We start from the raw sequence: 26,822 nt of genomic DNA on the forward strand, positions 1-26,822 counted from the left end.
AACAATTACACAATACATCAAAAAATAGGCAATACATTAGGAGAGGAGAGAAAGTAGTTGAGGGGGCAGGGGAGGTGAGAAAGGGCAGATAAGGAAAGAGAACAACAAGGAGAGATGAAAGGAAGTCTGTCTAAAGACCGACTGGGTAGGTGACGGCCAAGGAGGGAATCCACAGCCCATCTCCCCTATAGCTAAATCAGGTAGCTCCATCGGGCATCAGACAAAATAGTTCAGTCTCAATACATTGAGAGAGGAGAGAAGGAGAGCCATAAATAGAGGGAGGATGCGGGAAGAGACAACAGGAGAGACGAAAGGAAGTCTGTCTAAAGACCGACTGGGTAGGTGACGTCCAAGGAGGGAATCCCCGACCGGTCTTCCCTATAGCTAAACCAGGTAGCTCCATCGGGCATCAGACAAAATAGCGAGAACTCAATTGACGAGGGAAAATTCACAGATAAACAGGGTGGGGACTAAGGGCCAGGTCAGGTGAGGGCAAAGGTCAGTAGCAGGATAGTTGAGAAGAGTAGAGCCGGGAGGGGTAGGGGGAGGAGTGAGATAAGGTCGGGAGAGACGCAGGAGGGTTTGTTGCAGCTGTCATTTTAGACAGGAACAGGCAGTATTTCAGGAGCGATCACTCTGTGGGGTGACTACATCGCAGCTTTGTTGTCTCTCATGTCCCTGTAGGCTCTGAAAACTCACTGCATACCACTGTTGTTTTTGGCTTGACCACTGTATTCGTGTTGGCCCCTTTACATGCTTTGTGCCACACTGCCAGGTACCATGTCATGCCATGCATCCTCTCTGTCACTGGTTCACAGCCCATTGGCTAAGTCTCTCGGCAGGGTGAGGGGGTAGGGGGTGCCCAGTGCTAAACCCTCGAGCTAAGGTCCCGGTTGTATGGCTGTTGTGCTCCCCGCTCCCATCAACAGCTCACAATGCCCGTCTTGATGTTATCACGGTGACCGCTGGTCCATCCCCTCTCCTCCGGCCTCCTTAAATGTCACCGATCAGGGACCCCTCTCCTTGGCGGCACCTGCTCTGGAGCGGCTGATTTCTCGCCACTCACTGGTCGCTCTTTGGCTCAAAATACGCACATAAGAAATACCCCGGAGACCCTAGCTGCTCGTGGCGTAACGCAGTCACATGAAGCGAGTAGGGACACTTCTCACATTACGGTGGACAGCGCAGTGGGAGCCACCATTTTTCAAATGCTTAACACACCCTCTGGATAAGCCTAACTGTTCGCCCACACTACCACAAAAAGAGCTGTTAGTACTTACCTAATTTGACCTCTGCTGTACCTCTGGGGACTCCCTGGACTCAGTGCACACTATTCCTTACTTTGGTATAGTATTTACAGAGCCAGCTTCCTACAGGAGGGAGATCAGAGGAGGTCCAGTGGACAAGAGTGCAGAGAAGCTGGAGTGGAGCATATGAAACTGAAGAGGAATATATGAATGAGCTGGTGGCATTGATGTAAGGTATAGGATTGAAATAACAAGGAGAAAGTCATTCTATTGTTGTAATTGGGGTTACTTCTAGATTGAGGAACGTAAGAAACAAAAATGTAACCGGTTTGGAGTTTTTTTTATTTTAACCTCTTCCATGCTCATGACGAGCTCAGCTCGTCATGAGCCGTGGAACGCTCGCATGCGGGGATAATTCCCCTGCTGTGCTGAGCGTTCCACTGCAGGTAATGCACCTGTGACGAGCTGAGCTCGTCATGAGCACAGGAGCGCCGTGCCTCATGACGAGCTCAGCTCTTCATGAGCATGCGGGCGCTGTGCGCGCCCCCCTCACCCCCAGCACAGCAGGGGATTAACCCCCGCAGCGAAGGGGTTAAGATGAGAGTTGGGGGTGGTGGTATGAGCTGGGTTAGGCAAAATGGAGAAGCTTCCATTCAGAGTAAGCTGAGGGTCAATAGGAATATGAAGAATGCATAAAGAGGCAAGGGAGGAGGAAAGGTTCTATCGCAAAAGTGTCTTCGGAAACTGGAGCACTGAGATAATACATGTAGCTTTCAGCTAGCGAGAGACATTGACGTAATGCCTCTGGATTAGCAAGGTACCAGAAAGGAATTCCCAGCTTACAAAATCACCAGAGGTTTTAAAAGCTGGTGCAGTCATCCTGAGGTGACACCCTCTAGCTCGATGAGATGAAGGAGAATGAATGAGAAGTAAAAGCTGGCTCTGATCCACTCTGGCACTCTTAAAAATTGCTCAAATCTATACCACAAGGACAAAAACTATAGGAATAAGTAATGGCCTCACTTTCCCTTTCATAGAAAGAGACTTGGATAGATTTCAATATTTTAGCCATATGTCGAGGATTGTTTGTGCTTTGGTCTGGCTTACTTCTACTTCACGTATGTTTCACAGAGTATATTCAAGCCTTACATTAAGCCTATTGGAAATGTTCCTTTGATAATGAATAACTTTTGTGGCTGATTGGCCTTTCAGCAGTGTCAATCTAAGCGTTTCCCCTTCCACTGTGTTCCTTTAGACTAGTGTCATGTGTACCAACCCATTTTTGTCTATGGACTTCTTTCCTAAGTTCTATCTTGTTAAGCCTTGGCGTCAGACAGCTTAAGCTGTCTGTTGACCAGACCTACTGTTTCCAAAATAGACGGAGAGTTAGGTTCAGGTCAGCCCCTTGCTCATGATTGGAGAGCTTTGTAGTTTCTCACTTGCCTGCTTCTGATTTGTTCATTTAGCCCCCTGCTCTTGTGTTTTTCCACCCAGGAGCATTTCAGTCTTGTATTGTTCTGATTGGTTGACTTGCATCCTTTCACGGCCGATGTTGCTTGCATTTCAGGAACTACTTTTTTCTTTCACTTTCAGTAATCCATGGGAATGGATATGCTTCCTTACTTTTTCCTTCTGTGCTGCTCCCCTGCCTCGCATTCCATCACCTCCAACTCATTTGCTGCTTTTTCTACCCCTCCTGACTTAGTTTATTTATTTAATTTAGATAGCTCATGTATTGTGGACTCTTTTCACCCTTTCTAGCTTAGTTAGTATTTTTTTATTTATGATTTTGTTTAGAATCTCTCCTCTGTGGAGCTATACCCCTTAGGTCTCGCTTAGTGGTGGCATTTACTAATCACCCCTTATGTCGCCTATTTAATGATTTATTGCAGGGCCTGGCAACTGCAATTTGCTGCTTGGCTGATTGTTTATCAAAGTGCGCTTTCCATCACTTTTCATTTGTTTTTATTTTATCATGCCAAGGTGAGCTGAAATAGTAAAAAAAAGAAAAAAAAGAAGAGACAGACTTATTGTCATGCCTGTTTTAGATAGAGATTCCAAAGTAATTGCAACATGCGTTGTCTTGTATTATAGCCTTTCTAGGGAGCTTGTGAAATGGTTTATAATGCTCAGTCTACCAATGCCTTCATCATGTATGCTTTTGACCGAATTACCCAGACACACAATTTGTTTTCGGTCTATAAATTCGCAAGACATAAGCCAAGATGTTGATATTTAGATTGAATAACCATCTGGCAAAATCTGTTCTATTAATGTCACTTCATTAAATTTTAACCAACCTAATCTGATGAGACTTCTAACTGCTCATTTCTAACCTTAGAATATTCCAAAGGTGTCCTGGATCCGGAAACCTTTCCAGCAGTACCTCTGCACGTTGGTAGGTGGCGTCGATCAGCTCTCTATCTGTGGCATCTGTACCAGAAGTGACATGCACTGTGCCTTTATTGGCAGCACCATAGTTCCCTCGAGAATATGCGTATGCTCTCGAGCACACGTGGCCTTTCACCAGCGCGTACCTACTCCCAAACCGCACACATCACCAAGAGACCACTGGACAGCTACATACATAAATATAACTCATTATCGGCCCAAAAAATAAATCTTTCATGGTCAAATCCAAAGAGCAGTGGCGATACTTTTGCAAGGCCAATCGAAAGAGCAGCTGTTCTGCCACAGTCCGTAACATCAGAGAGCGTGTGGCTTCTGCACTTGCTACTTCGTCTTCTAATGTCGGGGGCCTGCCAGGATTGTGTAAAGAGCATTTGGGGTTATGGTCAGAGTTGCCGACTTTGCAATCAAGGAAACAGGTTTGAATCCTGGCTAGAATGAACTTTGTTATTTTGCTTAGGGCCCCCACAAAGCTTCGGAAAGGCCTTCATAATACCTACAAATTTGCATTTAGATAATTGAGCTTCTAATCTTCTAGTCTGCAACTGTCCCTGTTGCAAGCCTCTACATTGGGATACCAGGTCCAGGGAGTCTTTATTCATTCTGGTGGCTCTGTTTGAGGCACTGCAATCATGCTGTAATTTTAGGTCTACCAGAACAGTAATCCCAGGGGCCTCTGGGAATTATAGAAAGCTAACTCAAACTGAACTTACAACTTACCCTCCTCTCCCGGTAATATTGAGGTGGGGAGAGAAGCAGTGTTAACCCCCATAAAAAGTTTCAGAAAAATGTTGACAGGCAGTGCATTTTTACATCCTTTAACTCTGGGCAAATCACTTTGGGCCAGATGTACATAGGTAATCGTTTGCGATGACCAAATAGCTAATTTTTTTGATTCGCTATTTGGTAATCGCATACACCAATGTACAAATGTGTCTTGGACACATTCTGTGATTCCCAGTGGGTCGCAAATAGACCTGCCTCATGAATATTAATGAGTAATTCTGCAACCCATTGAGAATCGCAAAAATCACAGGGATGGTGGCCTGCGAGGTAAGCAGACCATGATGTCTGTGATTGCTTTTAAATAAAGCAATTGTTTTAAAAACAAATTAGCGTGTTTTCCTTAAGGGACAACAGAATGCGTTTAAAAAAAGTTTGATTTTTTAAGAGTAGGCAGTGGTCCGTGGGCCCACTCTTTGCTTTAAAAAATATTTTTAAAAACATTCACACAGGGGAAGGGGTCCCTTGGGGACCTCTGCCCATTTGCGAATGGGTTACCACCAACTTGAAGTTGGTGGTAAATGAAATGAAAAGAACATTTATAAAGCGCATGGCTACCAGAAGGCCTCCAGCGCTAGGCATGACTAGTGTTCAGACGGAACAGCATAATTTAGGGGAACAGGAAGGTTTTGAGTTGTTTCCGGAAGGCGAGATGGCCAGTCTCTTTCCGGAGATGGGGGGGCAGAGCGTTCCAAAGCCTACCGGCATTCAGGAAGAAGAGTCTGGCGCCACTTCTGGCTCGTTTGATTCTAGGGGTGTCAATTAGGTGAAATTCATCCGAGCAAATGTTTTGCACCCGAATTTCAGTTGCTAAACATTCTTACATACCACTGTGATTCTTTATTAGGCAAAGACGCCGTGAACACACCACTTCCGTATGCGGAATCACAAACCTTAATTGAGATTCGATGCTAGGTTACCAGATCACAATTTGACCTTTGTACATTTCAGAATGCATTTTTGCATTTGCAAACGCCTCAATACTGCGAAATTGGGGCGTTTGCGAACGTAAAAAGGCTTTCTACATCTGGCCCCTAATTGCCAAGTGCCTATAAGCAATGTATGTGTCTTTGTGTAATGTAGTATTTGCTTAATTAAATGCGCCCCAAAGCCCATAGTCATTCTTCACGCTATATAAAACTGAACAAAATTATTCACTAGCAGCAGCGCCATTTAGGGGCAGGCACAACGTGCATTGTCCATGGCTTTTTTTTTATTGTGGTGGAAGTGCCCTGCTTATCCAAAAGTCTGATGTACTAAGAAGAAATGCTACTGCAGGTCTTGTTCAAGAAATACACTTTCTTGAATATTGAAGGCAAGTTTATCATATTCCAGAATACGGTTTGTTGAATCATTTATATTCCAAATATGTTCAAGGCACATGCACAGGCTCTTGGAGTCAGAGCCAACTCTATGCTCAGCTCTCTCAATTTCTTGGCATGCCCACCTCCTTTCCCAGGTGCTCATTCAGCTAGATTGCTTTATTCTGGGGCCAGTGAATGAAAAAAGCTCAAAGCAGCAGAACAGATCACAGAAGCTGCTGATGTGATAAAACATTTTTTTAAACATGTATGGAAATTTAAAGCTGGGCAGAAACACAAATAAGAGCGCAACCCTTTCCAAGTCATACTGTTTACATATGGTCCTATTAGAACTAGAGGAGTTAAGGGAATGGATGGCTCTGTTAGACTGTTAGCCTGTACATGCTGATCTTAGAACATTATGCTAATTTTTGCGAATTCACTATGAAACCACTACAAAGACCTAATTGATCTGTGATATTCAGTGCTGGAATTAGGAAAAATGTATACAGTGAACTCATAAATAGGTGGTGAGGGCATGGCAACAGAAAGGGGGTGCAGTCAAAAGGAATGGAGTCATGAAAACCAGAGTCTCGCTACGTAAAAAAATTCTGTTTCTTAAACATCTGCTGCAAAGAAATTGGCAACAAGGATAAACATGACCATAAATCTGTGGAGCTTAATTGGTCACAAAGGCTGCATTTTAAAATATGTAATGGGCTTAAGGCACCCTCTGCGGAGATATTTGTGTGCCCAACAAATCTCAAGCATAATATTAATTGAATGATAACTCTGGTGGTTAATGCAGATCCTGGAGAGATCTGAGTTTTGTCTGCTTACAGTTTTGATTCATAACGTTGCATAAATTGTAAGTGTGTCTATTCCAAAGCACACTGTGTAACATGCAGATCACAGATTTTTATTTTATGTAGATGGCTTCTTGCTTTTGACACAGATCCTTTTATTAGTTGCAGTTCATAAATTGCAATACTAATATAGCACAGTGAGCTATGAAATCGCATCAGCATGCTGCTTGCGCAATGCAAGCCATGAGTTTAGACCTTAATATTTTCTTTCCCAATTGTTCATTTAAGCCTGCTAAAAGGGATTCTATGTCAGGGCCTGGGGGCGAGGATTATGCCAACACTTTCTTCATTTATTAAATAGAGCCTTTTATAAACATAGAAACTACATTTCCCATCAATCATGAGGAAATGGAAAAATCACAATAACAACTGTCTAATCCTGGCCCAGCGTGGCCCATCCCAACCTCCGTCCACCTGTCCTCATCCTCTTTCTTCGCTGCTGCAGCCAAATTTAAGTCAGGGGCATTGGTCCCCGCTCTTGATCTTAGAATGATCTTCCAATAACCTGCGTTATTGTAGTATTTATGTATTGAATGTTTTTTTTGCCTTCTTTTGTAGGTTTGCTGCACAGCGGCTGTGGGAACGCTTTTTGCTCCTTTTGTGGCTGCTCATTGCTATTCACGGCTCTGCGGAGCTGCGAGGGCTGTTGAGTGGCGGTCCTCGACTGCTATAGGTCGTGGGTTCACGTTATGACTCACTGGAGTGCTCTGTCTATCCCTGGAGCATGACCTGGCAACGCTATTGCCATTTGACTCTTTGCCAGGGCTGAGTGTTCCCCGATCAAGTGGGTCTGTGAGTTTCAGGGTGCCCCCACAGCCTAGAGTCTGAACACCCCAGTGGGGTCCGTTGTAGTTGGTTTCCCGTATGGCATTTGAACGCCCCCTGTGGCTGTATTGGCTCGCTTTTCCAACTTCAGCATTGTGACCGCCCCCCTGGGGTCAGTAGCAATAGATTAAGCCTATGACAAGTTCGCATTGGATAAAGGGCCTCTGACCCAGGCCAATTTAATTGGCCAGTAAAATCAAGGCTGGAGTGGTGTCCTGCAGGTGCAGACTTCCCACAAAATGTAGCTGCTTATGCCCAAATAATTGCCTGAGTGTTCCCCCAGTCCATAACTCCCCACTATAAATATGCCTCCCTAAGGAGCTACTTACCGCCATTAGATGAGTACCGTGCAGCAGTACAATGACACCTACACCGAGGTAGCCTAATTTCCTGTGTTGTATGAGTTTTGTGAGGCAGTAGATGCCTCAATCCACAGGGCGGTCTCAGATGCAGTAGCGCCTTATGGAAGAAATTGCTTGAATAAGCACAAAAGTGTTTCCAACCCCTCCCTTGGAGGGAAGAACTACCTGGGGTTTCAGCCCCCCTACCACTTAGGCTTCCTGCGCTCCATGAGAATCTTTGTAAGTGCTGAGGGGAATTCGCAGGTACTAGATCCCCCCACCCCATCTTCCCTACCTGCCTCGAAAAAATTCCCAGCAGGTTCGGCTGGCAAGTCAGATGAAAAATGGCCTTGGAGGCCGCAGAGTAACCCCTTGAGGACAGAACCTCCTGCGAGCCCCCCTAAAGGTGTGGAGTCTAACATGCTGAATCTTGAGGCCCTCGTGCACCCAGATCAGCGGAGTGGACTCAAAGGATCTGAATGCCCCAGACTATCCCTGGCATGTAAAAGTGCAGCTACACTGGAGATGGACTCCATAATGGCCATATTCTTGGCTAAATCTGTTCGGGATCTCAAAAAGGACATTGAACACTCCTTGTGGTTATGCCAGGATAAGCTGTCAGACTTGACGGGGTCATTGACAACATTTCTTGACATGGCCAAGGATACTAAAACGTGTGCCCTTCTATCCCCAGAGGTTCTCTCTAGTTGGGCTCAACGGGCAATGGTGTTCTTAGAAAACGCAAACTGTGCCATCTCTTCGGAGAGGCGCTGATCTCTGAGGCAGCGCAGGTGGCATACTGTGGGTTTTTTGGTTAGCCATTTATCAAGGGGGTCGGGCAGTTTGTCTCTGCATTTAATTTATTTACTAAAGAGCAGTCCTCGATCAAATGCATCTTTACCCCTCAGGCTCTTATCCATGAGGAGGTTAAGGAACTCCTGGCGAAATTGGCAATTTCCCGGTCAGCCCCTCACCCTTCTGGGTCCCTCAGCAAAATTTTTCGTGTAGGGAAACAAGATGGGGTCACGCCCGGTGATAAACCTACAGGAGTTCAACGAGTGACTGGTTTACCACCATTTCAAGATGAAGGGAATCCATCTTCGCCTAGACCTACTCCGTCCCAACGATTGGGTGGTGCGCTTGGATCTGAAGGATATACCCGCCACATCATCACTTACAATTTCAACAGGAGTCCCTGAACTTGCATCTGCAGAGTGTGGTGCATCTCCTCTTGCCCCTCAGCTTTATCATCAATTGAGAGAAGTTGGCTGTTACTCCATCCCAATCTTTGATCTTCTTGGGGTTTGTGATCAACTTGTGGAGTCCACCTTGAGCTTACCGTCCAGAAAAATGGCTAAAATTAGTCATGAGGGGCGCAGAAATCTCGCAAGGCACTCCACTTCTCTCCGTCAGACCGCCAGGGTATTCTGCCATCCGTTCTCCATATCGGCCATTTTCCCAGGGCAGCTTCACTTCCTTGCCCTGTAACACCTAAAGGTGTCCCACCTGCGTCGCGGCCTCATTTATTCCCAACACGCTTCTCTCTCTGAAGAAGCCAGGGATGAGCTACAGTGGTGGCTAACACATATGGAAGCCTGGAACAAATGGGCTATTTTCGGTTCCCAACCGGAGCTAGTAATAGAATCCAATGCCAGCGGCTCCTGCTTGGAGGACAATGTGGGGGAATTGCCACTGGAGGTGGAGGGACTGCATCCGAGCAGACCCTGCACATCAGTTGCTTAGAGCTGATGGTGAACTCTTTAGTGGTGAGGTGTTGAACAAAAGCACATGCCCAGTGCTGTGTACTGCTGAAAATGGACAATGTAGCGGCAGTCCGTTACATGAACCAGTTTCTGGGAATACTGCCTCGAACATGACGTCAGTGGTAGCGGAGCATCTCCTGGGCTTGGTCAATTAAGTGGCAGATTGGCAATCTCATCACCTCAAGGACACGATCCTGTAGAACCTTTCCCTTAGGTGTTTCTGGCTCTGTTGAGTTCTTTTACAGTGTATCTCTTTGCATCCCTGCTGGACCTTCAAATTCTGCAGTTCTTCAGTTGGAGACCGGACCCCGTAGCAATAGCAACTGATGCCTTTTTTTGAAGACTGTTCCACAGAGAATGGTTATGCCTATTCACGTTTTGCGATGCTAATGAGACTCACGGTGCAGACCCACCATCAACTAATGGACCTGGTGGTATTAGCTCTGACTTGGAGGTCGCAAGGCAGGTTTCCGTTTTTTCTGGAACTTTCTTGGGATTTTCTAATCTGTCTACTCCACAAATTCAGTGAATCCCTCCAGCTTATGGCATGGAGGATTACAGGTCATGTGGGCAAGTCCCAAGGCTTCCGCACGCAGCCGTCTCTGGCCTGGGTGGCCAATACCGTTAAACGATATCGCTTGGCCTTGATGGTTGTATTGGTGTCAGCAGCGAGATTTGGATCCCAGGGGGACAGATGTTGTCCACATCTTGAATTTGTTTACTTGTCTGGAGGAAGAAGGTCTGGCCTATAGGTTAGTCAACACCTTCAGGTCCTCAATCTCCACTGGACATGCCTACGTGGGGGGCACTCCAGTTGGTGAACATCTGTTGCTCCGGAAGCTCATCCGTGGTATCGGGTTGTCTCTTCCCTCAGAACTAAGATTCTCTGTGCTTTGGGATGTCAATAAAGTGTCGAATCTCTTCCTCTCCTGGCCACTGGATAAGTATCGTTCTCTGAAGCAGTTATCTGCGAAGCTGGCGAGATTGCTGTGCTTGGTCCACTGCCGCCGGGTCTTGGGTGTCCGAACTCTAGACATTATCTGGTTGCACTTTAACCCCTTAAGGGGGTCTCCTTACATGTGTCCCATAGGCTAAAGTGCAACTCCAGAATTTTCTCATATCTGGCCTTCTCAGGTTCCCCTAAACTGTCTGTTGTTTGCTGTGTCAAACAATATGAATCCGTAACTTGGGAGCTCTGGCCCCATGGGGAAATGCAGCTGCTTATTGCCCTTTGTAAACTTCAAAGAGCTGTCTCCTCTCCTACCATTGTGCAATGGTTTTACTGGTCCATGCAAGAAACCAATATTGACACAAAGGTGTTCGGAACTCATTCCACCAGGGGCTATGGCGCTAAAGGTGTTTGCCCTTGGGACTTACTTGGAGGATATTATTAATGCAGGCTGTTTTACAGATTTGACCTTTAAAAGGTTTTACTTCAAACCAGTGTCCTCCATTGCGATCCTGGTGGTTGACTAGCTTTAAACTGGCTTAATCTTTTCCTCCGGGTCCTGGCCTAGAATGAAAAATGTCCTAGCGATCGTAAAGGAAAGTTACATTTCTATTAAGGGCACCGAGACGAGGATTACCCACTCATAGCTCTGTTAAATTTCATACACCCAATTATATCGGAGCTCTCTGTTCAGGGTTTTAAGTAACAGTTCTTTTTCATTAGTTTCTTAATAATGGTATGAACTGGTCTGCATTGAACATGCTTGTTTCTTTACATTTCTTGTGTTAACTGACATTGCATTACTGACTGGTTCACCTGAGGTCCTGGTTTGAATTTTGTGTATGGGATCTTGCAGGATTAGTGTCGTCCAAACAGGAGTAAGAAGTACCACAGTTGGCTTTGTTCGCAAGAAGAAAGAGGGCAAGTGCAGGCGGACGGAGGCTGAGAAGGACCATACTGGGCCATGATTGGACAGTTGTTACTGTGGTTTTTCATTTCCCCATGAATGATGGGAAATATAGTTTGTGTTTGTTAACAGCTGCTGCTTAATAAATGAAGAAAGTGTTGGCATAATCCTCGCCTCCATGTCCTTAATAGAATTTAAACTTTCCTTTACGATTGCTAGGAAATGTTTAATTCTTTGCGTAGTAATAAAGTCTTATAACTACAGACAACCCAAAACAGTTTTATTTTAAATCCGGACTTTTTGGTTCTCTCAGCTATGCATTCTTAACATAGTGTCTACCTTCTTACGGTAAATGCTATGCATTATTAACATACAGTGTCTACCTTGTACAGTACATGCATATAGCTTATATACAAAGGGTGCACAAAGTCAAAAACCTGTACTTGACTTATAAAGTGATAAGCTGTGTGCCTTTGTTTCCTCTTGATTGCATCAGGTATTAGGCTCCAGGTGGCTCTCAGTCTAGATCATTAGTGAACAAAAGGAGGGCTGAAGGCCCTTTAAATTAGGCTTTTGTGTTTGGCCTAACTGGGATTGTAAATAAGAAGGCTCCTTCTCCGCCTTCAGGTTCCTGCTGGGAAAGAAAGGAGACCACCTGCGGGTGCTGCTCAATGTGTAACGGTGTCAGCAAGTTACACTGTGAAAGATTTCAGAATATTTCACTAGGTCCAACCCGGATCCCAGTTATGGCTTCATAATAGGAGTCTCATTCTCCACGACTGCTTGGACCAATCCTGATAAATAAAATCTTATAATGGTGCACCCTTCTTAGTTATGTCCTTTTTTTAAACCTGGGGTGTAGGTGCCACAGGAGTAAACAATTCACGTCATCGTGGTTTTTTCTACGTCGCAAAACTTTCTCAAGACCCCATTAAATAGAGGTTTATGTGTGAAGTACCCCGGTTTTCCGTTTTGTTGTAGACCAGAATTCGGAGTAGTTATTGCAACATATTTAAATTGCTAAGCGCAGTGCTTGCAAGAATATCCATTTGCTTTGTGCACATAGCCTTGACCACAGCGCACAGAGGTCTTTCACTGCTGCACACAAGAGGAAAAAAATTAGAGGCAATGTTTGGCGCCATCCCAGCCTGCTGACCTAATTTATTTTCTTTCCACTCCAGCCAGCGCAGATCTGGAGTGAGCTACTCCTGTCTGCCTTTTCAACATTTTTGGACATTTTGTCAACTTTTTTCAAGACTTTGTCTCCCAGTGTGTGTAGGAATGTCTTCCAAAAAAATGATGGTGTTAAAACCCTGTGGCTCCCGTCACAGATCGATATCTGTGACAGACCCCCATCTGGTTTCTTTGTGGCTTAGAACCAGACGACGACTCCAAAACTAGTGAAAATGGCTGCACCATGAAACCCAATACTTTGAGAGGGCGCTCCCTGAAGCTTCTGGTATCCCGAAGTCGTCCACCTCCATAATCTCCCATGTCCCTGCCACGAGGAAGGTCCTGGGTCCGTTCGCAGAGTAGTTCCAGGTGCTAGTCATCGCACTTGAAGTCATAGAGTAAGTCCTGGAGGAAGTTGAAGCGCTCTTCAGCTTCACCACGATGGTTCAATTCATCAGATGAAGCATGGGAACAATGTCACTCCAGGCCCTGATCCCACAAGAATCCTGCTTCTCGGTTTGTTCCATGTCTCCCTGAGTTTCATAGAGCCCCATGCACCTAATCTTTGTGTGGGCCGACCCCTCTGGAGCGCTTGGGTCCCATGGGTTCGGAAAGTACTCCCATTGGATTTCTGCTGGCGGGTCTGCACTAGTCAGGATCCCTGGATCCGTTTTTGAATCCAGAATGACTCCTGCAACCTTCCCCGGAGCTCATTCCAGTGATGTTCTGTCTGGCGCCTAATCATACCCAACTCCGTAACAGAGCCAAATCTACTATGACGCCAGCCAGAACTTGACCTTCTGAGTCGGGAGCCAGATCCTGCTTTTTTGACTGACCTGGGGAGCAGTATGATTGGGGAGAAGATGAGGATCCTTATGAATAAGCCCACCCCCTTGATGAGGCTGAAGACAAGTAGTATGAGGAACTGGTAAATGACTGTGGTCGGGCCACCTTCCCTGACACAAGCCTGGTCTCTCCTCCTAGTATGGCTATGGAGGAAGGAGCCTCACTTGCTTTGGCGTTGACTGTTGAGGTTGGCAGCTGACGTCCTGGATCTTGCCTTCGGTGGCAGTCCAGGCAAGTGCCTTCACAGATATGCTTTAACTGGGAGTCATCCCCTCAGAACCTCCCCTCCCTTTTAACAAAGTCCTCACTGATGTCGTGCTTTGGGCCTGGGGAAACCCCTTCACAGGGGTGCCTGTACACAGAACAGTTGCCCGCCACCATAACCCTACCCTTTGGTACCCAGCACCCCACCCCTGGGAGTCTGTTTGCCCAGGTTTTCTTATCCAAGGTCAACCCTAGTACGTTTCCAACCAAAGCACGGATAGGACATTTAAGAGACTGGGCATTTTTGGCAAGAGGATGTTCCTTTGCACGGCAGTCTGTGAGCACCCATGGGCCTTTTGGACTGGCACACCCATACGGTTTGTGATTAGGTTGTCCAAGTGATGAATACGGTCTTGGCGGAGGCCCGAGCCATACTGACACATTGCCAATGAAGAGACGCAACAAAGTTCACTACAGACTGGATATGACCTACTCGCTAGGCACAGCGATTGTGTCGTCATTGGCACTCAGACTGCATGCCTGATTGGGATCTGCTGGCTTTTGGGGGAATGTCCAGGCTTCCCTTATGGACATTCCTTTCAAGGGCGCCAACTTTTTTAGCCACAAGACAGGTTTAGTGCTGTAGAGCATTAAGGACAACCAGGCCACTTCCAGGTCCGTGGCCCCACGCCAACCCCATTTGGAAATGTTGCCCAGTATCTTATGCTGATGTACTTCAAGTGTTGGTCGCCTGTACCAAGATCTGCATTAAAATAAAGGAAAGAATGATTCATAATAAGCTCTCCTTGGCTGTTATTGTTAAAGATTATTCAGCAAGCCTTAATCATATCTCCCCAAAGAAACTCTAGAATCGATTACTCAGGAAATGAAAGTCAATATCCAAGCAGAATGTTGACAAATAGATTTTGGAAATGCTGTTTTATCAGTGATTTAAAGATGAACTTCAAATTTAAAATAAAGTGGATTCTCAAGCAAGAAAGTAGTATTTGACTGGTCTATTAAAAAAAAAGTACAACCTCAGTCTGTAATGTATGTCGTTATTTGCATTGTGGTAATGTGATTAACATAGATTGCCTCTCTTTCTAGCTGTAACTTAGTAAAGTAATCTTCTACATATTTGAGCAATAAGGGGTTTTAACCAAATGCCTTATGTATCAGTTACTCGTTACTCCCTGCTCATAAGTTGACTTTATTTGGCCTTATAAGGACCTTTTGTCACGTGAGGATAATTGGTGAGTTGTTTGCCACAGGGCGTACTGCAATTGAGAAACCTAGCCAGTCTGATCCAAACTGAATTTGTCTTTACCTTTGCTCTTCCTGAAGTGAGTTTATATCGTCACACTTTTTTTTGAGTGACAGTATCACTTTTACCAAAGAGCACCATATTGCCCATCTTTGTCTTCTAAATTCCATAAAAATATTTTGATTGTTTAAGTTTGTCAATTCATATCTAGTTTCTATTTTGTGTTTTGTATAACTGATTAACTTACCTATCGGCTTACCTCCAAAAATGTTTTTTTTTCCAGTCTGAAAAACATTATGAATTGCGTTTAAGAGGATTGAAATATAGCCTCGAGCAAACCGAAACCAAAAACGAGAACATCCAGAATTATGTGCAGTTGCTGAAGACATCTTACTCAACAATGTTTGGCTGAAGTTGTATATAAAATGTTTTTTAACACATAGACTGTTTTTAATGAATTATTTAAACTAATAAAAGAACCAGGCTGAAACTACTGGACAGTGGTATTGTTTTCTAGGAAACAGGCGCCACTCAGGAGAATGTAACAAATATTGATATAAGATGCCTATCTTTGTCTCGGTGCTGTAAGGTGACGAGAACCACCGATCTCCCCAAAAAAATGCTGGCCTAAGCCAACTACACATGTAAAGGAAAATCTTTAGCACACGAAAGTCATGTCACAATGATTATCACAGTGCAGAATGTGAGCACACATGTAATAAAGTACTGTAATTCTTGTTCTTTTCCTTAATTCCTTAGATCTTCAAACAGCCGACACGTGTTTCGTCGCTTACATGGGAAATAGTCCCGCAACTTTATCAAGGCTGCACAAAAACAAATAGGAGGAGCAATGTATCACCTGATGTATTATTGGGTGTATATAACTATCTTACAAACTCACCCAGTATTAGGTGAAAAGATAATCTCGGTAAATCAGTTTAAACATGCACAAGGTGTCAGACCCAAGATATTCTCATTATGATGTCCCGTTTGACCTCACCAGTAAATGGAAGGATAGGGACCCACCGCATGTGTGGGCTTGGAGGTACTCACTTTTAGCGTGGGCTAAAGCAGAAGGGATTGCAATTTTACGGGAGGAAACATTGGGACTTCGGAAGACACCCATAGCCGCCAAATGGGAAGAAATACTTCAAGCCCTGATACACGATGGGAGGGAAGACTCAGAGGGGCCGCAGTGAGGGGGAAGGGACATCTTGACAAGGGAGGGGGGATGCTCTGATGGCGGGTGGACGTGGTGGCGGGTGGGGGTGCACATGCCACCTGGCAGTTAGGATACACCTTGGCGGGGAAGACACTGGGGGATATGAGCTTGGGGGGGGGCGGGGGACGTGGGCCGGGGGGAGGGACAGGGTGCGACATACTCACCTGAATACCGAAGTATATGGCAGCTGCTAGTTCGATCTTTTGTTGGTTGTTTTTTTCTTTCTGTTTATAACATCTGTTCACTTGCCTACAATTATATGTTGTGTGAAGCGACTGCACTAAGTTAAACAGGAACCATGCCTCTTCATGACAGTTGTTATCCAAGCGAACTATGTATCACCTGTCGTGACTTCACTCACAAACACATTTGTGACATCATCATGTGTATGTTTGACGCACGCTGATCAGTAACTGTAAGGTATACATTATGAACACGTAAGGTTCACTGTATGGACAACTTGATGTGATACAGATAATCTCTCATGTTGTTGTAATCTTAAAAGTAAATAAAAACAGATTTTTTTAAACAAATGATGTCCCGTTTGACGTAAAGGATACAAAATTGTACCCAATTAACCAAAAGCAAAGATGGAATGAGAAACAAAGTAGGAAAAGTGATGAAAACAAATCTGTGTAGAAGCTATTCCGAAAACTAGTGAGACAATTGAATCTGTGAGGTGTAAATGCTGTTTTCTGGTGAAGAAGAAGATTATTGTTCTGTGATGGTGAAGGGTGTTAAGACCTATATAGCCCAAACTAGTGGTGGCAGAAGTGTGCGATAAATACCTAAGTCTTCTTTATGTATATCCCTGTATATGAACAACAAAGGCCAATGAATAAGTGCCCAACAATGCCCAAAAGTTGTATTGCTAGCAATTTATCTTGTAGAGGGGTAAGTGTGTTTTGATATTGTAAACACTTTAATGGAATCCCACAATAGAATCTAATTGCATATCAAGACTTGAGGAGTCATGTTGGTTGATGCGCTCAGTTATAAGTCGAATACTTCAGGTTTAAGATATGGAGCCTGAAATTTGTAGCCTCAAAGCACACATAGGCAGAGTCGTTTCTAGAACAATGGGGGCTCTCTATACAATTCTGCGATTAACAAGAACTGCGCGTTTGTACTTGGATAATATGAGTTTTTGTTGCGCACATGCAAATTATGAGACTCGTGCCCCAAGATAAATTGCTAGCGATAAATCTTTTGGGCATTGTTGGGCATGTTGCATAACAACCAGTTAGTTTACGAAACTAGACGACATGATGCTAATGTTATTTCATCGTTATACCACTTGTCTGAGACATTTTTGGCAATTTTTGCTTTAGAACTTGGGACTGTGTGATACACTTGGACCTCTTGGATACATACACAAATATAGAGGATGTCGCTAGAAACAGAAACCCCTTTGTTGGTTGGAAGTATCACCACAATATAAGTAGGTGATGAGAATTTTTATAATTTTTAGACTTTTGTCACCGCGAGACTTGCGGATTGAACTACTTATTCATTGGCCTTTGTTGTTTATTTACAGGGATATACATTTAGAAGACTTAGGTATTTATCGCGCACTTCCGCCACCACTGGGCTATATAGGTCTTAAGTCCCTTCACTATCATAGAGCCATAATCTTCTTCTTCACCAGAAAACAGCAATTACACCTCATGGATTCACTTGTCTCGCACTAATTTTCGGAATAGCTTCTACACAGATTTGTTTTAATCACTTTTCCTATTTTGTTTCTCATTCCATCTTTGCTTTTGGTTAATTGGGTACAATTTTGTATCCTTTACATCAAACGGGTTATCATAATGAGAATATCTTGGATTTGACACCTTGTGCATGTTTAAACTGATTTACCGAGATTATCTTTACACCTAATACTGGGTGAGTTTGTAAGAATGTTATATACACCCAATAATACATACATCAGGTGATACATTGCTCATCCTATTTGGTTTTCTGCAGCCTTGATAAAGTTGCGGGACGATTTCCCATGTAAGCGACGAAACGCATGTTGGCTGTTTGAAGATCTAAGGAATAAAGGAAAAGAACTAGAATTACTATATTATATTGAATTTGTGCTCACATTCTGCACTGTGATAATCATTGTGACATGACTTTTGTGTGCTGAGGATTTTCTTTTAATAAAAGAACCAAATGTATCCGAAATACAATACCTGTAACCTGTTCGTCAAAAGTACATATGATAGTCGGTGAAAGTGAATGAAGTTGGTGAGGTATGGTGGGAACCTTGTTGTGAGTAACTTTTCTTCCTATAGCAATATTAAAATTCACTATATGCAAATGCGGCTGCATTAACAAGTTTAACTATTATCCACCTCAAAATGACTCCTTTCATCAGTCTTCAAAAAATAGAAGGCAGAGTCATCCTCTGTGGTTTCCCACTGTGATCATACTGTGCACTACAGGATTTAGGTAACCTAGGTAAATTACATTTGTTATGCAGAGGCACATTTCTTTTGCCAAATTCAATATTCTAATATTTGTCCCCTAAACTGTTTAAAATACTCACAAAAGTATGAGCTTTGTTTTTTTTTATGAGGTGTGAATTTTCTTTATCATGTCCAATTTTAAGACATACATTTTTTATTTTTTTATTTTATGTATTGTGCTTAACATTCTTGCTTTCTGCGTGTTTTAATATCAAAGAAGGCAGCATAAAATACCACCCTATTGATGATTGTTTGTATGGAGCTCATGTAGCCTTTAAGAAATGAACCTAGGGTCCTTGAAGGTACAAATAAAAATCACTGCTTAGTTTTTAGGTCTCGCCTGCGTTGCTGCGCATGCGTTGCTCGCTGGCGAGAAATTTTGTGAGAGAGGGATTTCAGAAAAAGGCTTTAAGCCTCGCCCCTCATTTCCATTGGCTGGCAACACTGTTTATGCTAAACGGTGGCCTGCCATTGGAAATTACCTGTTTGCGTTGCCTCCCTTTTGCCTTTTGGTGTGCCCCATCCGGACTGGATCACCTGCTTCACGGCTGTCGTGAAGCAGTTTCTTATCACAAGGAGGCGTGTTATATTAACAAGCCCTGCGATCCAGTCTGGATGGGCCGTCCCAAAAGGAGACAGGGCGCCGCGTGTTTATTTTAGCATGGTGCTTTCAATTTAAAGTGAAAGCTTGATGCAAAAATAAACAGCGGGAATGGCGAGCACTTGGTTTTCTTATTTAAACTTCTCTCAAGCGTCACCCTAGCATCAGTCTGGGGTTACCCCAGGAGGTGGTAAAGTGACTTACAACTCACGTAAGTATGAACAATAGTCACTCACCCGTAATAAACTCGGTCTCGCGAGGAGATGCAGCTCTTAAAGGGCCTGGTTTGCAGAAGAGGGGTAGAATGAATCTCCAAAAACGAGCCCCTCTGCTCATCGACAAACATCTGCTGAGCCACGCGCCAAGTGTCTGCACACACATGAAGTGCCCTAGAAGTGATGGGGACATGTGGCCATCATAGGTGTACAAAGTCCCAAAAAAAAAACGTGGCCGGGCTTGTTCGGACCGGTGACCCAAGACTGGGTGCCCAGGGCTGGCTTATCAGGGACGGGGGGCCAAGTGCAAGAGAGGTAGCGTTCCCCTTGACCACCCTTTCCCTTCACACATACTGTTTTGTGTGTCCCTATTCCTCACAGCATGTCCCCTCCTCAAACCACATGCCCTCGTTCATCACAGCACTTGTATTTACTTTATTCCCTTTTTACAGGCGTAGCGTCGCAGAGCTTTTCACAGAACAGCATCCCTTCCTCGAACTATATGCACGGCACCACTCCCCTTTACACTACGCGCCTCTCCTTCACACATCCTACTCTCGCACCACATGTGCGTCTTTCCCTCTCACTCACCTTGCCCCCATCCTAGCGCTTTTCTAACTAACCCCAAAACCTTGATGGCCGACTCCCCGAGTTACCTGCCTCGTGCTCGCACACATTTCCTCTACATGCCCCCCACGCTAGTCATATCTCTCCTTAGTTCCTCACCTCGCTCGCCTCAAGCCCCTCTTCTCAAACCCGTCGCCTCATGTCACACACTGCACCCTACTCCCTGCTTCAAGCATCTGTGCCCGAACCCCATCACCTCGCAAAGCTCACACTGTTGCACACGTCACATCTCACTTTAGCTTCCAACCTCCCTTGTGCTCTCGAACATGTCCTTCATACGTCAAATCTCACTCTAGCCTCTCACATATCTCATCCTACCTCCCTCGGACTCTCCCCCTGCCCCCACCTTCACATGACATCTCACACTAGCACCCTCACACACCCCTGGCCCCCTCACACGTCACATATCTCAGACCAGCTCCCTCACACACCTCTGCCCCCTCACATGTCACATCTCACTCTAGCTCCCTCATACACTGCTGCCCCCTCACATGTCACATATCTCACACTAGCTCCCTCACATACCCTACCCCCTCAAATCTCCCCTAATCTCGCCCTTGTTTATGATCCCTTCACCTCCGAGCCCTCTCCACACACCCTTCACATCACGTGTGACACATCTCCCCCCGAGCCGCCTCCAGCTCCTCTCTCCCTCAAGGCCCCATCATTTCCGCCCTCCCCCTCCACGCACGCACGCACAGAAACCCAGAGATGGAAGGAACAACCTTCAGATGAGGAGACGGAGCAAAAGAGGAGGGAAGGAATATACTGGCAGAAGAGAGGAATTAAGGCTCCGGCAGCTGGGCCCTCGGCCTTAGGGTGACCAACCGTCCGTAAATTTCACGGACAGTCCGTAATTTCGGCCCTCTGTCCGTTGTCCGTGAAGGATTCTTTAACGGACGCCATTTGTCCGTAATTTTAACTGTTCACACAACCGGCACAGCTGGCCTCCACCTCCCTGCTTGACTACAATGATGTTAAGGTCGGGGGTAACTCTGATGCTGTATGAAAGCTCAGATACCCAGCAGCATTGGAGAGGCACAGCGGGATGGCAACCCTCACACCTCCAGCTCTTGACGAGCTGTTAAGAGGTGTTTGTATGTGACTCAGAGGGAGGGGCTGGGGCTTCAGGAGCAGGGGCATCGGTTCATATGCAAACAGCACTGAATGCTTCTTGTATCTGCAATTGGTGTGACACATTCCCTTTCTGCCCAGGGCCCCAAACATCCTAGAACCGGCCCTGATTACACCGAGGCAGCACGTGGTTCTTTTCACAGAGCTTAATTACTGTCACTAAATTGAAGAATGGAGGTTTGTTTACAAACATGCAGTCTATATTGTAATAAAATAAAGAAATGGCACAATCCCACCCACACGGATTAACAAAGTATGCAGGACAATCAGTTAAATCGGTACTCTTGGAGTATCTCCTTTCAGTACTGTACATCAGTGTGGGGGGAGGGGGGCAAAACTAACATTTTGGAAACAGAGCCTGTCTTCTCGTTGTCTTGTCCAGGAGGGGGTAAGGAGCCCTACCCCACCCTGGAAGAGACCAAGATGATACTAGAATACTGCATACCCACCCCTGTGCCCACCCTGGTGGATACTGTTCCCCCATGTGGTGGCTCCTGCCCCCCCCCGCCTGTGAAGGCTTCTGTTCCCCCCCCCCCGTGGTGGCTCCTGCCCTGCGCCCGCCTGTGGTGGCTTCTACTCCCCCCCCCGCCCGCCTGTGATGGCTCCTGTTCCCCCCTGTGGTGGATCCTGTCTCTGCCCTGGGTGGCTTCTGTCCCAGTCCTGGAATGCGAGGGTGAAGTTCTTGATGGCCTCTTCTCAAAAAGGCTCAGCTCAAAATTAATATGAAAAAGTGGGTGAGTGAGTAAGTGAAGGGATGGCTGGATGAATTAGTGAAAGGGTGAATGGATGAATGAAAGATTGAATAGATGGATAATGGGAGAGGATGGATGGATTGATGAGTGAGTGGAAGGATGTAAGAGAGAAAAGGGAAATAGCTGTATGTATGGGTGGAAGGGTAGCTGGATGGGTAAAAGGGTGGATGGATGAGTGAAAGAATGGATGAGTGAAAAGATGGATGATGAGTGAGTGGGTGGATGCATGAGTGAAATGATGGATGGATTGATGAATTGATAAGTGCAAGGGCGAATAGATTAGTGAAAGGGTGGATGTAAGGATGGATGAGTGAGTGAAAGGGAAGGTAGATGGACACAATGATGAATAGATGAGTGAAGGAGTGAAAGGATAAATGGATGAGAGAAAGGATGGATGACAGGGCAGAGACAGGATCCACCACAGGGGGGAACAGGAGCCATCACAGGCGGGCGGGGGGGGGAGTAGAAGCCACCACAGGCGGGCGCAGGGCAGGAGCCACCACGGGGGGGGGGAACAGAAGCCTTCAAAAAAAAAATGATGGATTCATGAGCGGATGAGTAGATGGATGGATGGGTGGGTGGATGGATGGAAGGAAGGATTGCTAAGTGAAAGAGTCGATGGAGAGAGAAAGGGAGGGCGATGGATGACTGAAAGGGTGAATGGGTGAATGGATGAGTGACTGGGTGAATGGATGAGTAAGTGAAAGGATGGCTGTTTGGGTGAAAGGGTAAATGGCTGGATGGATGAGTGAATGGATGGATGATTAGAAGAGTGGATGGATGAGTGTACAGATTGATAGGGTGAAAGGGCAGATGGATGGAAAATGGATGGATGAGTGAAAGGATGAATGAAGGGGTGGATGAGTGAAATGAAAGATGGAAGTATACATGATGGATAGGTTTGCAAATGGCTGAATAGGTCTAGATATGGCTGGGCTTACTTATATACAATTGCGCAACCTCTGATGTGTCTGTAAAACTTATCCAATTGACCTGAAGTTTTGTCCTGAATTTTGACCTCCTGTCCTGAATTTGTGTCCTGAATTTTGACCCTTTGTCCTGATTTTTTACACTCACCGTCCTGAATTTCCACCAATGCCAGTTGGTCACCCTACTCGGCCTACGGTGGCAGGATGGCGATGGTGAGGGGGCAGGAGAGAGCGACCTTATAGAGGGGTGAGAGAGAAGAGGGGGGTATACTTGAAAAAGAGAGAAATAAATCAGTCAGCTGGGCCTGGTGCAGAGGCTCACACAGGGAGGGAGGGAACAACATTTCAGAGGGGTTAGGGATGGGGAGAGAAAGAAACAAGGAGAAAGAAACAAGGAAAAGAGGCATTTGCAATGCAATAGGTCTCGCATTTACGCGTGTTTAAGGCATTGTAAATGACAATGCCTTTTATTTATGTTTTAAAAACAAAAATAAAAGGCATTGTCATTTGCAATGTCAATAGCTCAAACTAGCGTATATGCGAGACCTATTGCATTGCAAATGCTTGTTTAAATACACGTTTGTATCAAAGGCAGTTATGGACTTGGGAAAGTCAATTTCCTCCCATGACTGGACCTCTCCGTACCTGCGACAGATGGCTCTCTCATTGCCTCCTCTCAAGTGCCAGCGAGTTATGTATACCTGATGCAAATAATAAGCAAGGGCTGAATAAAGTTTAAATACCGGTGGGTACGGCTTGTTTTTTCACAAACTGAAAGAAAACCTAATCAGAAAATATTGCAGTATCATTTTGGGATAGCTGCAAAATGTGCCGTTTCAAATGTTTCCCCTGTATTTAAGACCCTGAAGTGATAGAACTCATTTGAGGTGTCCCTTTAGTCGCTAACCGACCTGCAGAGAAGTGAAGTGGTTTTAATACAGAGTCCTCCTAACCTGACTCTCTTCTCTGAAGCGTGCTAGTTGCTACCCAGCAAGAAACCCTAAAGAAATTAAGACACGTCAGCCAAGCATATATAACGGAGGCCTACTGTGCAGGGAACGGCTCGCTTTTGGAATAATAGCCATAACAATATTTACAGTGTTTAAAGAGCGCAAGAAAAGACTGTAATATTCGTATATTGAAACCGCTGAAGACCACTCGACCACTAGTCCCACTCTGGAGCTGTACTGCGAAAGCCATCTCATTGTTGCGATGCTGACCTTAGGCAAACTTGTGGTCGTCCTGGGCTCCCTCTCTGAGCTGCCTTTAAATCCCCCCCCCCCCCCCCGCCCCACCCAACCTCATCCGCATCAGTAAACGACAATTCACCCCGTTATTATTTGAATGTCTCTAGTTCCATTTGAAGTTTAAATCCTATACACAAGAACGGAAACCGAAGAAACAACGAGCAAATGCAAGCACTCAAAATGCAAGGCAGACGCCACGTTTACTCGGCCGGGAAGTTTAGGTTGGCGTGATGAGTTGTTTTTCTGTTCACTTAGTTTGCACAATAGTCTATCTGTCCAGCAGTGATCAGGAAATGAAGGTGCACATTCCTTTTCTGCTGTTAGAAGGAAGTGGCTTTCAGGATAGTTCTTTCACACTATGGAACTGAAAGAAACCTTTCTCTTTAAATTGTGGAACAAAAGGGGCGCTGTTCCACCAGTGCGCGTGTATTCACTTCACGTCGACACACAGTCCAGTCAAAGGGACCACTTTACCAAACTATTTTACTCTTTTAGTATAGAAGACCAATAATTTCATGAATGTACCTCGAAGTATGTTGACATAAAAAACGTAAAATAACTGTTGAAAAATGTTTTACTACTTTTCGTCTTTACCTTTACTCATGCTGTTAGTAGTATTACAGTATTTTAACTTGAAAATGCTGGGACTGGGGTCTTCGGATTTTGTTCACATGGTGAAAGAAATCTGTAGTTATTGATCAACCAAAGTGCTGGATACATTTAAAATACATTTCTAGGTAACCCACATTTTAATTGTTGGTATAATGGGCTGCTGTTTGCGCTTCCCCATGCCTTAAATAGGACTTCATTTATTTTTACTTCTTCTATAAAACACACGGTACGTCATGGGAGGGGCGTTTTGGGGCTAGAGAAACCAAACTGATAGGTGTTTGTTTCCCCGGAAGGGCGCGTGTTCAAGCCAAAGTGAAATAGTTGTACTGTGCTGCCTGTAAGGAGCCAGAACGAAATGCACAAGGAATATGTGGTCAGATTTTTTCAAATTAACCAGCAAATGAGCTGCAATATATTGAATTTGTGCGGGCAGGTTGTTGAATTGACTGAAACCTCTAGTTTTTTTTCTTTTTTTTCCAGAAGACCAGGTCTGAGTAAACTTTTATTGCCAGTTGTCTTACTGCAAATAAAACGAGGGAGTTTGCTTTTGAGACAGTGCAGCTCAAAGAAGCAGTAGTTCACTGAGCTAAGGACCTTGGGTCGGAAATAAGTTTGTGCCTTCTTTTTCCACTCCTTGGACATATAATGTACATTGTACAGGTGCACATTTCGAGCCTTCCAATGTGAAGGAGGAAACGAAGTCCTTGGCAGGAACTCTCTAACAGGTTAGTGTGGGCTTCACCGACCACCGAGGTCAACATTTGGGAGGGAGCATGGATGATTTCCGGCAACAGTGTTCCCCACCCTTCCCTGGTTCCTCCTGCCACCAAGACGTTGAATCTCCAGGAATTCTCACCTGAGAGGAGGTCCGTGGCCGGTCCTTGCCCACCTCCAAAGGCAGGCTGGATCTAACTGCAGTGAAAGATGGAACAGCAGTTCAAGAGCATTCTTTGTAATTTGGCTCCAGGGATTTCATAGTGAAGGGTAAAAATATATTTTTTAAAAACCTCATCACAGACCAGAAGCAGTGGGTCAGGGACCCCCGAATCTAACACAATCAAATTCATCAATCCCACAAGTCCTCACTGATTTGGAATCCCTGCCCACCTCTCTCACCATTGACAAGTGAGTCTTGAGTTTCTTCTCAATATACAGAACCCCCACCCCCATCAATTTTTAGTCAGACTTGCAGTGCTGTCCAAAGAATTAGCAGTCGATTAGCTGAACTTGATCCTTCTTGGAGAACTACATCTATGGATAGAGTTCCCCGCTAAGACTCATAAATTACCTGGTTGTCCTAAACATGAAACAGCTGAATCATGAACCCACCCATGTAGCATGACATTTACTTACCCACTTGTATTTGCATATGATTGATTGATTTATTGTGGATTTCTAAAGCGCTAGAATTGACTCCCGAAGGAGTATCTCTGCGCTGTAGACCGCTGGGGAACCCGTCCTGGCTTTCCCTGTGAGATGGTCCCTACTGGGTATCTCCAAGGTGAAACCAGGCATCCCCGGCGTATGTGGGGGGCCGTTGTGGAGATGAGGCAAGCTAATGCCCAGAGTTGCCGAGTGTGATCCCTAGTTAGAGTAGGCACCGAGGCGAGAATTATCGAGTCCGTTGACCCTGGTCCAAGACCCTGCCGCGTCGGGAATTGAACCCTGGTCCCGGGCCGTCCTCTGCTCCCGGGTCTGCCGCCTCTAACCAGTGAGCCACACCACTCCACTATGATCTGATTACTGTAGGAAAGCCGCTCACATTCATCTGGACTGACCACTTAGTGTTACCTCTCAAACAAAAAGATCACTTATCATCCATCTAGGCAAGGTCCCACAGTATTCTTCAAGAAACAAAATTGGAAACTCTTCAATCAGAAACTAACTGTATCCGTGTTAACCTCTTGTTCCTATCCGCTGTTCCAACGACTGAATGCAATTTGCTCTTCGAACAATTCTGCTTTATCCTCATTGAGGTCCTAGATAACATACTCTCAGTACAGAAGTTTCCCCAAACTCGCACATAAACTTTGGAGAAGATGGAGAAGAAATTATACCAGCACACATGTGAAAGGTAAACATGGATAGCATTGCTGACATGGAATACCCTGGGTGTTTTTACAGTAATTGTTGAGAAATAGATGGT

At 45.1% G+C, this 26,822-nt stretch overlaps 1 protein-coding gene across 14 annotated transcripts in view; it reads left to right on the forward strand.

The window, feature by feature from the left end:
- The window catches only part of ODF2L (outer dense fiber of sperm tails 2 like), a 362,023-nt gene extending 346,652 nt beyond the window's left edge, over positions 1-15,371 (forward strand). For all 14 annotated transcript variants that reach the window (XM_078645461.1, XM_078645469.1, XM_078645363.1 and 11 more), the window contains one exon: positions 15,162-15,371. In XM_078645461.1, coding sequence (XP_078501587.1) covers positions 15,162-15,290 — 129 coding nt within the window. In that variant the 3' untranslated portion in view covers positions 15,291-15,371. The remainder of the gene's footprint in view (positions 1-15,161) is intronic.
- The last annotated feature ends 11,451 nt before the right edge of the window (positions 15,372-26,822 follow it).

The sequence above is a fragment of the Lissotriton helveticus genome, chromosome 1_1 (assembly GCF_964261635.1).
Source record: "Lissotriton helveticus chromosome 1_1, aLisHel1.1, whole genome shotgun sequence".
Lineage (NCBI taxonomy): Eukaryota > Metazoa > Chordata > Amphibia > Caudata > Salamandridae > Lissotriton > Lissotriton helveticus.